Source organism: Lithobates pipiens, unplaced genomic scaffold (assembly GCF_037356315.1).
Source record: "Lithobates pipiens isolate NorthernLeopardFrog02 unplaced genomic scaffold, aLitPip1_a1.2 Scaffold_22, whole genome shotgun sequence".
Classification (NCBI taxonomy): Eukaryota; Metazoa; Chordata; class Amphibia; order Anura; family Ranidae; genus Lithobates; species Lithobates pipiens.
In genome coordinates this window covers 313,426,395-313,440,464 of record NW_027507784.1, presented here as the reverse complement: position 1 = coordinate 313,440,464, position 14,070 = coordinate 313,426,395, and the positions used below count along the sequence as shown (strand labels likewise).

The 14,070-nt window shown below is 43.3% G+C and overlaps 1 protein-coding gene across 1 annotated transcript in view; it reads left to right on the top strand.

Annotated features, from left to right (window-relative positions):
* Window positions 1-14,070, top strand: part of LMF1 (lipase maturation factor 1) — a 551,994-nt gene that overhangs the window by 134,240 nt on the left and 403,684 nt on the right. The window contains exon 4 of the mRNA XM_077449405.1: window positions 6,224-6,372. Coding sequence (XP_077305531.1) covers window positions 6,224-6,372 — 149 coding nt within the window. The remainder of the gene's footprint in view (window positions 1-6,223; window positions 6,373-14,070) is intronic.

Sequence of the window (14,070 nt, the reverse complement as noted above, 5' to 3'; positions counted from 1 at the left end):
GGCAGACCACTTTGGCCCACAGGTAAGCCTAGATTAAAGCTTACCTGTAACATGCTGTCTAATGAATGGGATCGTGCCAGATGGCTTCCGCGCACATTTGCGGGAGTGACATCATCACGGCTCCAGCCAGTCACAGCGCCGGAGCCGTGATACATGGAAGTCACTCCGGAGGAGAAGGAGGTGACCGAGGACCGCTGCGGGGGCTTCATTCTCAGGTAAGTAATTCATAATGAGCTAGTATGTTTTTTTTTTTTAAGAGAGGGTTTACTTCCTCTTTAATGAGTAACGCGGTTAACAAGACTTTTGAAAGACGAGCAACTTTTCTTTTCTTTTTTTTTATTCTGACTCAGTTTGCGAGCATATGGACTTGACAATTTGGAGAATGTTTTACATACTTTTGACTATATAGCGTAAGGGTATTAGTTGGGTGTCCAGAACCTTGCCAGTAAAGCATATTTCATTGTTTATATAGGCGATGACAGTCTCCCTTTAAATAGGCATAAAATATTTGATTTTCTATTGCTAACTCAGCAATAGCAGACTGAAATAAAAAAGAAAGGAGAACACAGTTGTGTATTGTTTCCATCTGCTCTGCACTTCTGATAAGATTTTCTTTAGTTCTGCTACTCCTGCTCTTTCTGTTACGCACAGGGCTCTGCAGAATGTTGAAGGAATGAGCGCTGATTTAAATGATAAAGCAGAACAGAATATTGAAGCATACACACCAGAAGTAGGTAGATGGTCAGTAGGGTGGGAATTTGTGTATTTTACGATGTGATCATCATGCGGACTCTAGTAGCTGCGCGGGGTGACCCTGATGTTGGTAGTAATGGAGTGAGAGCAATCTTCTACAAGTGCTGTTGATACTGAGCAGATCACCCTCTGCAGCTCTATGGAAAAGCCAAGGCATTAGAAGCTCATTACTACAACAGGGAAAAGTTGTATATATATATTTTGTAAGTTATAAGAAAAAAAATTCAAGCTCCTTGGAGGCCAGCCTTGTATTAGAATAATGTAGAGGGCGCTAAAGGTGTGTTTTATTCACAGGTAATGCTGGCTTTAGGACAATTATTTTCTTAAATATAGAAGTTATACACATTTAACCACTTCAATACCTTAGGGCGTCATATGACGTCCTTGACTTTGTAAGGGAATATCTGAATGATGCCTGTAGCTACAGGCATCATTCAGATATCATTATTTTCCAGCTGACGATTCTGTGCACGATAAGAATGATCAAAGCAGCAGTTCTGCCATTTTATCGTTCTTATAGGTGCCCCCCCCCTCCCACCGCCATCCGGTGCTTCTCTGGGCTCTCCCGTGCCATCGTGGGCCCGGATAAACAATAGGCCGGCGCTGGATGACGACGATAGAGATTTCCGATGACCAGATGGTCACCAGTCATCTCTATGACCGTCATTATGATGTCACGCCAAGGTTCCCGGAAGTAAAAAAAGCCGCAATCGCGGCTGTCAGCATGAGATCAGTCATTTTTTTTTCTCGATCTCATGCTTTCCAGCCTGGAGGAGAGATGTGGGGTCTTATTGACCCAGCATCTCTCCATAAAGAGGACCTGTCACAATAGATTGCTATTACAAGGGATGTTACAGTGTAAAAATAAAAAAAATGTATATGCCCCTGTCCCCGGTAGCTCGTGTTCAGAAGCAAACGCACATTCAAGTCCTACCCACATATGTAAACGCCATTCAAACCACACATGTGAGGTATCGCTGCGTGCGTTAGAACGTGTGCAACAATTCTAGCCCTAGACCTCCTCTGTACTTCTAAACTGGTAACCTGCGTCGCCTATGGAGATTTTTAAGTACCGAAGTTTGGCGCAATTTTAAAACGTGATATGTTGGGTATCTATTTACTCGGCATAACATCATCTTTCACATTATACAAAAAAATTGGGCTAACTTTACTGTTTTGTTATTTTTGAATTCATAAAACCGTTTCTTTTCCCCAAAAAAGGCGTTTGAAAAATTATTGCGCAAATACTGTGCGAGATAAAAAGTTGCAATGACCGCCATTTTATTCCCTAGGGCAGGCATGTCCAAAGTCCGGCCCGCGGGCCAATTGCGGCCAAGGTCCAGTTTTGAACGGCCCATCTGGTCTTTCTCATATTATTATGCTGCGGGATCAGGGCTGTCAGATGAGCCCGATCCCCAGCACTGTCAGAAGCTCTGTGAGCTTCAAAAGTGAAAGTAAAGTGCAGAGGAGTGTGCTGTGCTCTCTACTTCCCCCTACAGTGCAGTACCCGGCTGAATGAGGAAGCTTGAAAGGTACTGTACTATGCTACAAGCTAGATTAGTGTTAAAAAGGGCTTTATTCATGTGTGTGTGTGTATGTATGCATGTGTCTGTATGTGTGTGTGTGTGTGTGCAGATGTGTCTGTTTGTGTGTGTGTGCAGATGTGTCTGTTTGTGTGTGTGTGCAGATGTGTCTGTTTGTGTGTGTGTGCACATGTGTCTGTGTGTGTGTGTGCAGATTAGTCTGTTTGTGTGTGTGCACATGTGTCTGTATGTGTGTGTGTGCACATGTGTCTGTATGTGTGTGTGTGCACATGTGTCTGTATGTGTGTGTGTGTGCACATGTGTCTGTATGTGTGTGTGTGTGCACATGTGTCTGTATGTGTGTGTGTGTGTGTGCACATGTGTCTGTATGTGTGTGTGTGTGCACATGTGTCTGTATGTGTGTGTGTGTGCGCACATGTGTCTGTATGTGTGTGTGTGTGCGCACATGTGTCTGTATGTGTGTGTGTGTGCGCACATGTGTCTGCGCACATGTGTCTGTGTGTGTGTGCGCACATGTGTCTGTATGTGTGTGTGTGTGCGCACATGTGTGTGTGTGTGTGTGTGTGTGTGTGTGTGTGCGCACATGTGTATGTGTGTGTGTGTGTGCGCGCATGTGTCTGTGTGTGTGTGTGTGTGTGTGTGTGTGCGCATGTGTCTGTATGTGTGTGTGCGCGCATGTGTCTGTATGTGTGTGTGCGCGCATGTGTCTGTATGTGTGTGTGCGCGCATGTGTCTGTATGTGTGTGTGCGCGCATGTGTCTGTATGTGTGTGTGCGCGCATGTGTCTGTATGTGTGTGTGCGCGCATGTGTCTGTATGTGTGTGTGTGCGCGCATGTGTCTGTATGTGTGTGTGTGCGCGCATGTGTCTGTATGTGTGTGTGTGCGCACATGTGTCTGTATGTGTGTGTGTGCGCACATGTGTCTGTATGTGTGTGTGCACATGTGTCTGTGTGTGTGTGCACATGTGTCTATGTGTGTGTGCACATGTGTCTGTATGTGTGTGTGCGCGCATGTGTCTGTATGTGTGTGTGCGCGCATGTGTCTGTATGTGTGTGTGCGCGCATGTGTCTGTATGTATGTGTGTGCGCATGTGTCTGTATGTATGTGTGTGTGCACATGTGTCTGTATGTGTGTGTGCACATGTGTCTGTATGTGTGTGTGCACATGTGTCTGTATGTGTGTGTGCACATGTGTCTGTGTGTGTGTGCACATGTGTCTGTGTGTGTGTGCACATGTGTCTGTGTGTGTGTGCACATGTGTATGTGTGTGTGTGCACATGTGTCTGTGTGCACATGTGTCTATATGTATGTCTGTATGTATGTGTGTGCATTTATGTCTGTCTGTATGTATGTGTGTGTGCACGTGTCTGTATATATGTCTGTCTGTCTGTATGTATGTGTGTGTGTGCACATGTGTCTGTATATCTGTATGTGTGTACATGTGTGTCTGTATGTATGTATGTGTGTGTGTGCGCATGTGTCTGTATGTATGTCTGTATGTGTCTGTAAGTATGTGTATGCATGTGTCTGTATGTATGTCTGTCTGTATGTACGTGTGTGTGTGCACATGTGTCGGTATGTATGTCTCTATGTGTGTGCAGCGTGCAAGCGCCGCTAGGTTTAGTGGTGCTTTTAACCCCCACTAGCGGCCAAAGAAGGGGTCAATAGTGCCCGCAAAGCGCTGCTGCCGCAGGCCCATAGGATGTACATTCATTTCAATGGGCAGGGGCGTTTTAGGAGCAGTGTATACACCGCTCCTAAACCGCCTCAAAGATGGTGCTTGCAGGACTTCTTTTAATGTCCTGAAAGCATACCAATCCAGTGTGAAAGCACTGGGGTTTCACACTGGAGTGACAGGAGAGGTGCTTTACAGGCGCTATTTTTCGCGGTAAAACGCCTGTAATGCATCTCAGTGTAAAAGTAGCCTTAACTATAATGTAGTCTGCAAGGAGGTTCATTCTGGACTTTGTTGCACTGTTTAGCAGGACAATGACAGGATGAGCAGAATTTGAAATCATTGGCAGGTAACACAGTCCACAATAATGTACACTATATGGCCAAAGGGTTGGAGACCCATTACCATCAAAAAGGTTTGTGGGCACCTGACCATCACATCTATATGAGCTCCTGGACAACCCATTCCAAAACCATAGACATTAAAATGGGGACCCCTCTTGGCGGCTGTAACCTCCTCTGTTCTTTTGTGAAGACCTTCCAAAAGATTTTGAATGGTTGTTCTGGCAATTTGTAATAATTTAGCCAAAATAGCATTTGTGAGGTCAGGTACTAATGTTGGATGAGAAGACCTTGCTTGCAATTCGCATTCTAATTCACCACAGAGGTGTTTAGGAAGGTGGAGGTCAGGCCCCTCCCTAGCGCCTCCATTGTAAGCTGGTCAAACCATGTTTTAATGGAGCTGAAGTCAAATATTTTTGGTGGTTGACCATCTAGTGCGGTGATGGTGAACCTTGGCACCCCAGATGTTTTGGAACTACATTTCCCATGATGCTCATGCACTCTGCAGTGTAGTGGAGCATCATGGGAAATGTAGTTCCAAAACATCTGGGGTGCCAACGTTCGCCATCACTGATCTAGTGTATTTCTGCTTGGAGTTCAGTAATAAGATATATGGTTGACCAGTTCTTCCCCTTTAAATTTTAGTTTAAAGGTTTATCAGCAGCTGAGCTCCAGGTGACAGCTATGCCTTCAGGTCACAGTTACACAGCGGTTTGTTTTGCCTTTCAAAGTAGTTATGTTTCTTATCAACTTGCCTGGAATCTAACATGCAAATGGTTCCTTTGCATACTGGCAACCTATTATAACTTACAAGGCTGGCCATGCCTAAACAAGGACAGTGTCATACGTTGTACAGAGCTGGAGATTATGTGCATCTCATGGCCACATATAAATATGAACCTTTGTGTATAAACTAAAGCAAAAAGTATCTGTATTGTCCACAGGAGCCAATCACAGTCCAACAGGCTCTTTTCAAGTAATTCTTCAATGAATGGATGAATTCAAAATGAAACAAAACAAAAAATTCCAGTTTGCACATGTCTAATAGCAAACTCTTTCAATTGTATTTAAAGTGATATAAAAGGCATTTAAAAAAAAAAAAACTTGTTATACTTTCCTGCTCTGTGTAATGGTTTTGCATAGAACAGTCCTGATCCTCCTCTTCTCAGGTCCCCCACCGCCAGCTCTCCTGGACCCTCCCTGCTGGCAAGTGCCCCCACAGCAAGCGACTTGCCATGGGGCCACCATAGCAGGCTCGCTCTCGAGCCGCTGCTCTGCGTGTCTGTTTACACACACAGCCGCGGCTCGGCCCCACCCCTTTCTCTGCTCATTGGCTCACTTGCTGGGATTGACAGCTTCAATTGCTGTCTCAGCCAATGAGGAGGGAGAGTCCCGGAGAGCTGAGGCTCTCGTGCACATCTCTGGATCGCGTAAGTATTGGGGGGGGCTGCTGCACTTAGAAGATTTTTTTTACCTTCATTCATAGAATACATGAAGGTTAAAAACCTTGAGCTTTTAGAACCTTTTTAACAGAACACAAGGGAGCAAATTAGAAAAGTTCACTGTTGGGTTTTGACAAATAAACCAGTCCAACAGGAACTGTTCTTTGATCTCCAGTCTTATCCGGTGTATGATCTTTCATCAGGAGGCCAGATAAGAGCTTCCTCCATTTACAATGGCTGCCGTTGTATTGGAGCAATTGGCATTTGACCAGGTTTGATGTGATAATTATTAGGATTAAGTGAAACTTATTAGGATAGGTGTAGGAAGCACTTTACATCCTACTCCTCCATTTCTATGGAATACGTTTAGAACTGTCCACACCTGGCTTGTCTTATGTTCTCACCTATAAATGTAGGCTTTCTTTTCAGAACAAAGTTATGTGTACAATCTTGTCTCTTTTTCTTTAGGATGGGAGTCACAGCTTTTGGAAACAGGATTTCTGGGAATCTTTCTGTGCCCTGTCTGGACTTTGTCACGAGTGCCGGAACAAACACCCCCATCTGGCATCGTCATCTGGGCATTTCGCTGGCTCATCTTCCGCATCATGCTTGGGGCGGTAAGTGTTTGTATGTGCTCTACCACACCTACCCTTTTGGGTGGAAAATCACAGTGTGACAAGACTTCCTCGATAACGCTAATTTTGTTCTGGGTACGGCCCTCTAATAGAGACCAGGAATAATACAGGCTCAAGCCCGGGAAAGGTTATCATTTCCATAACTGTGTTCTCTGCCCCTTCTGTTCAATGTCCTTGGTAACAGCACCTCCTCTCAAAGCGGAACTAAACCAAACGACTTAAAAGTAACATTCTCAGGATGCTACGGGAATGTCACTGTCACATTTGCTGATACTCTCAACCAAACTGTCAAACCATCAAATGGCTGGTGTAATAACCAATCACATGTGCAGCAGTATGGCAGTTGAAGATCAGACAGGGGCTAAGACAAGATAGGAGGGTTTAGTTCCGCTTGTGGAACTAAACCCATCACTGTAATCATTTCTCAAAGCAGTTACATTCAAGGCATGCTGTGATTAAAAACTGTCATGGGTGCTTGTTCTCTTAACCCATCTGTCAAGTCAATAAATGGCTGGTGTCATATTTGATCACATGTTCAGCACCATGGCAACTGCAGATCAAGCAGAGACAAAGATGGCAGCTTCCTTGGCTGGAAAGGATTGGGGGTTTAGTTCTGCTTTAAAAGACAAGCATGGCCAAAGCTCTTATGGCCATAATCCTCATGTGGGTCACAGAAGTGCCCTTACTTCTTCTCTCCTGTGACCAGAAATCAGCCAACAGCGGGCTTTAGCCACACAGATGTCACAGAGTGCTCCAGACCTTACATAGTTATATAGCAGGCGAGGCTGAAAATAGACACCATCAAGTCCAATCTATGTGTGTGATTTAATGTCAGTATTACATTGTATAACCCTGTATGTTTTGTTTAGGTGCCTATCTAGTAGTTTTTTTTTAATTATCAATGCTCCCTGCTGAAACCACTACCTGTGGAAGGGAATTCCACATCCTAACCACTCTTACAGTAAAGAACCCTCTACGCAGTTTAAGGTTTAACTGCTTTTATTCTAATTTTAGTGAATGGCTACATATCTTACATTCTCTTTCACGGAAAAGCTTTATCCCTATTGTGGGGTCACCAGTATGGTATTGATCATATCCCCTCTCAAGCGTCTCTTCTCCAGAGAGAACAATATCAGTGCTTGTAACCTTTCCTCATAACTTGTCCTCCAGTCCATTTATTAGTTTTGTTGCCCTTCTCTTGATTCTCTCCAGTTCCAGCACATGCTTCATGAGGGCTGGTGCCCAGAACTGGACAGCATACTCCAGGTGTGGCCGGACCAGAGTCAGAGTAGAGTGGGATAATTATCATTTTATCTCTGGAGTTAATCCCCTTTTTAATGCATGCCAATATTCTGTTTGCTTTGCTTGCAGCAGCTTTCCGTCCTTTTCGTGTTTAAATATTGTTTATTTCGTTTTCCACATTTACAAAAAGAACAGTACAAAATATTCCTTATACATACTTTTAAAAATCACTTTGACTAACATTCATGTTATTTCAGAGTTTTCAACATTCACATAAAAACAAACAGTCAAAAAAAAGTACACATTGGGTGCCCGACCGGATCGATCTTAAATATCCCAAGAGGGAAGAAGAAGAAGAAGAGAGAGAGAGGGAGAAAAAAATAAAATAAATAAATAAATAAATTAAAGCACACCCCCTCCCCCTCTCTTCATGTGTTTAAAATTATCCTTTTGTGATTTTATCTTACCCATATTTATTACCCCCCCCTCGTGACGCTTTTTCTTAATTCCAATTTGTGGTTTGTGTAAGGTGGGGATTCCTCTCCTTCCATCCCCACTCCCTTCTACAAAACAAAAAAAAAAAAAAAAAAAGGGAAAAGAGACAAAAAACACACCAAACCACCAAAAAAAAAAAAAAAAAACCCCAGACAAACCCCCTAAAGGGCCCCAAGTCCTTTTCCATCCTAGATTCCCCCAGAGGTTCTCCCCTCAGTGAGTAGATTTGCATTCTTATTTTTGCCACCCAAATGCATTATTTTACATTTTTCTAGATTAAACCTCATTTCCATGTAGTTGCCCACCCCATTAATTTGTTCAGATCTTCTTGCAAGGTTTCCACATCCTGCAGAGAAGTTATTGCCCTGCTTAGCTTAGTATCATCACCCGCAAATACAGAGATTGAGATGTTTATCCCATCCTCCAGGTCATTTATGATTAATTAAATAGGACTAGTCCCAGGACAGAACCCTGGGGGACCCTACTTTCCAGCTCGGACCATTCCGAGCATTCCACATTTATCACCATCCTCTGAACTTCGACCTTGTAGCCAGTTTTCAACCCATGTACTCGCCCTATGGTGCATGTCAACGGACCTTACTTTGTACAGTAAACGTTTATGGGGAACTGTATCAAATGCTTTCGCAAAATTCAGACACACCATGTCTACGGGCCTTCCTTTATTTAGATGGCAGCTCACCTCCTCATAGCAGGTTAATAGATTACTGCTAATGATATTGTTGTCATTACTAAAATCTTGTATATAGTTCCTTATCATCCCCTTCAAGAGCTTGCATACAATTGATGTTGGGCTAACTGGTCTCTAATTCCCAGGGATGTATCTTGGCCCTTTTTTAAATATTGGTGCTACATTGGCTTTTCTCCAATCAGCTGGTACTATTCCAGTCAGTAGACTGTTCGTAAAAATTAGGAACAATGGTCTGGCAATTACTTGACTGAGTTCCTTAAGGACCCTTGGGTACAAGCTGTCTGGTCCTGGTGACTTATTAATGTTACGGTTTTCAAGTCTAATTCTAACTCTATCCTCTGTTAGCCATGAGGGTGCTTCCTGTGACATGTCATGTTTTGCTTGCTGAAGGCCCCCGATTTCCTAATGAAGACCGAGGAGCAGAATAAATTCAAAATCTTTGCCATCTCTCCATCCTTAGTAACCAGATTCCATTCACCATTCTTTATGGGACCAATATGATCTGACCGCCCCTTCTTACTTATTTATGTACTTAAAGAATTTCTTGGGATTTTTTTTTACTCTCCTCTGCTATGTGCCTTTCTTGTTCTATCTTGGCTGCACTGATTGCACCCTTAGGCCGCGTACACACGCGGGGACTGTTCGGCCAACTTTGTCCGCTGAACAGTGTTTCGGCGGACAGTCCGCCCGTGTGTGGGCTTTCAGCGGACAGTTTCAGCGAACAGTCCGCTGAACAAGGTTTTTCGGAAATTCCGAAAAACTGTCCGCTGAAACTTTGTTTCAGCGAACAGTCCCCTCGTGTGTAGGCTTGTTCGTCAAACTAAGTTCCGCGCATGCTCAGAAAGGATTTACACGCCGAAAGTTATAATGCAGTGTATAGGACGTCATATTTTTTGTCCCGTCGTACGTGCCGTTCACGTCATCGCGCACGGTTTCAGCAAACTGTTCGTTCGTCGTGTGTGGCCATGTCCGTCCATGCTAATTTTGAGCGGACTGTTTGCTGAAACTGTTTGACGGACAAAGTTGGGCGAACAGTCCCCGCGTGTGTACGTGGCCTTACATTTCTTGTTGCATTCTTTGTAAAGTTGGAATTCTGATGATGATCCCTCAGCCTTGTATTTTTTTTTAAGGCCTTCATCCTTTGCTTTTATATGCATTTTTACATTGGCGTTAAGCCACCCAGAACTTTTATTAGCTCTTTTAAAATTATTTCCCATTGGGATGCACTGGCTAATGCCCTTATTTAATATGCTCCTAAAACATACCCATTTTTCCTCTGTGTTCTTTGTTCCTAAGATTTTATCCCAATTATTATCCTCTAGCAAAGACTGTAGTTTAGGGAAGTTGGCTTTTTTGAAATTCAGTGTCTTTGTATTCCCTTATGTTTCCTATTTGTTTGATTTATACTAAAACTAATTGACATGTGATCGCTGTTTCCTAAATTGCCCCATATTTCCACATCTGTGATCAGGTCTGTATTGTTGGTAATCAGTAGGTCTAGTAACGCTTTGTTTCTAGTTGGTGCATTTACCGTCTGAACCATGAAATTGTCTTGAAAGACATTAAGGAAATGGCGAGTCTTAGATGAATGCGTGGTTCCTTCCACCCAGTCTATGTCTGGATAATTAAAATCCCCCATTGTAATGACACATTCCGATTCTTGCCGCTAATCCAAATTGTGATAGGAGGTCCGCCGTCGTCTCCTCCCTCTTTTTAGGGGGCCTATAGCATACTCCCCGTACTACTTCCCCTTTAGTTTCCTCCTTCTGTATCCTGAAAATAATGTCTTTCAAGAAGCTTGCTCAGCCTCTCAGCACAACACTAAGAGCCAGCCACTTGAGGGGCAAAACACAGAGCAGTGACTGATGGTCACCACTCTCTGCTCAAAACAGACTGAGAACTGAGGGATCAGCTGTCATGTAATTGCTCAGTTCTCAGGCTTAGAGCCGGCAGCTTGGACCAATGCTGCAACAGGTAGGTAAGTATGTATGTTTTTTTTATTTTTTTATTACCGCACCTCTCCTTCAAATGAAAATCAGTACTAACAAAAAAAAATCAATGCAAACACTGCATATATATTGAATCATTGGCCATTCATTGGCCATGTTACAAGCCTCTGAGAATTGCTATTGCCATTACAAGACAGGTAATACTGAACATTTTGCAGACAAACTTATCCTTAGGTGTGAGAAAAGTCAGTAGTGAATGATATAGCACTTAAAGTGTTTATTCTGCAACTGCTCCTTTTCACTTTTTCACCCATTGCACAGCGCTGTGTTGTTGCAAACATAGTAGTAGAGCTACAAACCATTATTGGACAACTCCTCCTGCTCCTGGAGCCAATATACACATTGGGGGTTATTTACTAAAGGAAAATCCACTTTGAACTGCAAGTGCACTTGGAGGTAAAGTCGCTGTAGAACCGAGGAGGACATGCCAGGAAAATTAAAAAAATGCATTTTAGCTTGCACACGATTGGATGATAAAATCAGCAGAGCTTCCTCTCATTTCAGATCTACCCCTTAGATTTATAGAGACTGCACTTCCAAGTGCACTTGCAGTGCAAAGTGGATTTGTCTTTCGTAAATAACCCCCATTGTATATATGTACAGTATATATCCACTCAGTCATGTTCAACTCTTAGCAATTCTAGGGAGCCAGCTCTCTAGGCACTATATCTGATACACTTGAGGGCCTTTTCCATAGAACTGTCTTGGTACTTAAAGGTCTTTCCTCAACCCTTCCATTGCTCGGACTTTGGGATCACATGTAGAATGCGATAAAATGTGTACTCAGCCAACTTGTATGTACATACTAGTGCCAATTTAGATAGGTGTCAACTAACCTATCAGCTTTTCTTTGGAATGTGGCGGGAAACGAAAGTACCCAGAGGAAATTCACACAAGCACAAGGAGAACATGTAAACTCCATGCAGATAGATTTGAGCTAAGGACCCAATTGCTGGAAGGCTTAAATGCTAGCCACTAAACCACTTTTGTCACATTAAGCTGCACTAAATTAATTCATGTTGCGCAACCAAACTTTAGATATAAGACCAAGTGTGCCTTGAGAGGGTTATGGCTGAGATAGTTAGGAGCTAGTAAATGAAGATCACATTTTCAGGTGTGAGTAGGAAAGTGTATAACAGCCGCAGTTATTTTTGGTGAAGAAAACTTGTATGCTGAAACCTGTGATGCTGAAAAGCTGGTACCCAACAACCATGCTAATTTTCAAAAGCCATGCAAATGTCCATGCAGCTGCTGCATGCCCATAGATGTGAATGGGCTGAATGCATGGAGTACTTCAGTCGCCTAAAGACAACCTAGTCATAGACTACCGGTGTTTGTTTCATAAGACCAGAGAATTTTGTTTCTCATGGTCTGAGAATCCTTTAGGTGCCCTTTGGCAAACTCAAGGTGGGCTGTCGTGTCCCTTTTACTGAGGAGTGGCTTCCGTCTGGCCACTATACCATACAGGCCTGATTGGTGGATTGCTGCAGAGATGGTTGTTCTTCTGGAAGGTTCTTCTCTCTTCACAGAGAAACACTGGAGCTCTGTCAGAGTGACCATCGGGTTTTTGGTCACCTCCCTGAATAAGACCCTTCTCCCCTGATTGCTCAGTTTGGCCGGGGCGGCCTGCTCTATGTATTATACGTCTTGGGTTATGTCATGTCTTTCAGTAAACTAAACATTATTCAGTTTACAATTGTGTCCGGTGCCTCACAATCCATAAATTCCCCCTCCCCTCTCTTATGAAACTTTGATACAGGGATGGAGGTGCATGGAGTCATGCACGTCATTTTAAAGTCCCACAAAACTCCTTCTTTTTTAATGTAAAATCCCATGTTAGTCAATGAGAACTATCTTAATTAGCACTACTGAAGTCGTTCCAACTTTAGAAAAGGTTCCTATACTACTTTAAGGTGACTTCTATCCAACTTGTGCCCATAGACTTTGATGAAAGTCACCTCCAAGTCAGATCCTCATCTATATTGATGTGATTGGGATCCGACATTACAGGGAGATTACTCGGGCATTCCCTGAAAGTCATGTCTAAAGTCGCATCAAAGTAGTACTCAAGTCACATAAAGTTGCTGGCAAATCGCCTGGAAGTCACCTGGCAAAGTCGCACCATAAGTTGCAGCAGTGTCAACCGAGCCTCAGTCTGTCTCTTGTTACGTATTCGGAAGTCCATTATAGATTGGTAGAAGTAACTCTCATGCTGCGTACACACGATCGAATTGTCCTGGCGGATTTGGACCGGCAAACAATCCGCCGGACTTTATAACGAACGGACTTGGCCAAACACGGACACTCCGATAGGTCCGGCGATTTCTAACGCAATGACATACAGCACGTACGGCGGGACTAGAAAAATGAAGTTCAGTAGCCAATAGCTTCCTTCTTGTACTTGCTTCAGAGCATGCGTCATTCTTAGTCTGCCGGACTAGCACACTGACGAATGGATTGTCTGCTGAAAGCCAAGTCCGGCGGACAAATTTTGAGTCAAAACTACTGTCTAAGTCCGCCGGACTTTTATGATGAAAAAGTCCACTGGAGCCCACACACGATCTCTTGTTACATAGCCTTAAGTCAATTATAGATTGGAATTAGTGGCTTTCAGTCTGTCCCTTGCTATACAACTCACTGTCAGTATAGATTGGTAGAGGTGGCTCTCAGTCACTTTCGTGTAACATAGCCTGAGGTTAGTTAAAGATTGGTAGATGTAGTTCTCAGTCTCTTTCCTACTTTATAACTAACTGTAATTATAGATTGGTAGATGTACAGTAGCTCACAGTCTCTCAATTGTCACCTAACCTGAAGTCAATTATAGACTGGTAGATGTAGCTCTCAGTCTCTATCTTCCTGTATAACTCACTGTTAGTATAGATTGGTGGATTTGTCTCTTGGACTCTTTCTTGTTATATGGCTTGAGGTCAGTTGCAGATTGGTAGATGGGGAATTAAGATGCTCTCTTGTTACCAGCCTGCCGTCTGTTGTAGATTAGTAGATGTGTTGCTCGGTCTCTTTTTTTTTTTAATAGACAACGTGCTGCCAATTGTAGGTGGCCTGTTGCAGTGCTTAGTAATTCACTTTTTACCAAACCTTGGAGATTGGTAAATGTCAGCATAGCAATGCCGGGAGCCCAACATAAGCTATGAGCCTGTGTGCCCTAAGGATTCTGGGTAATCACCGCTATTATCATAAGGACAGTAATTATAACCTGAACAGTCA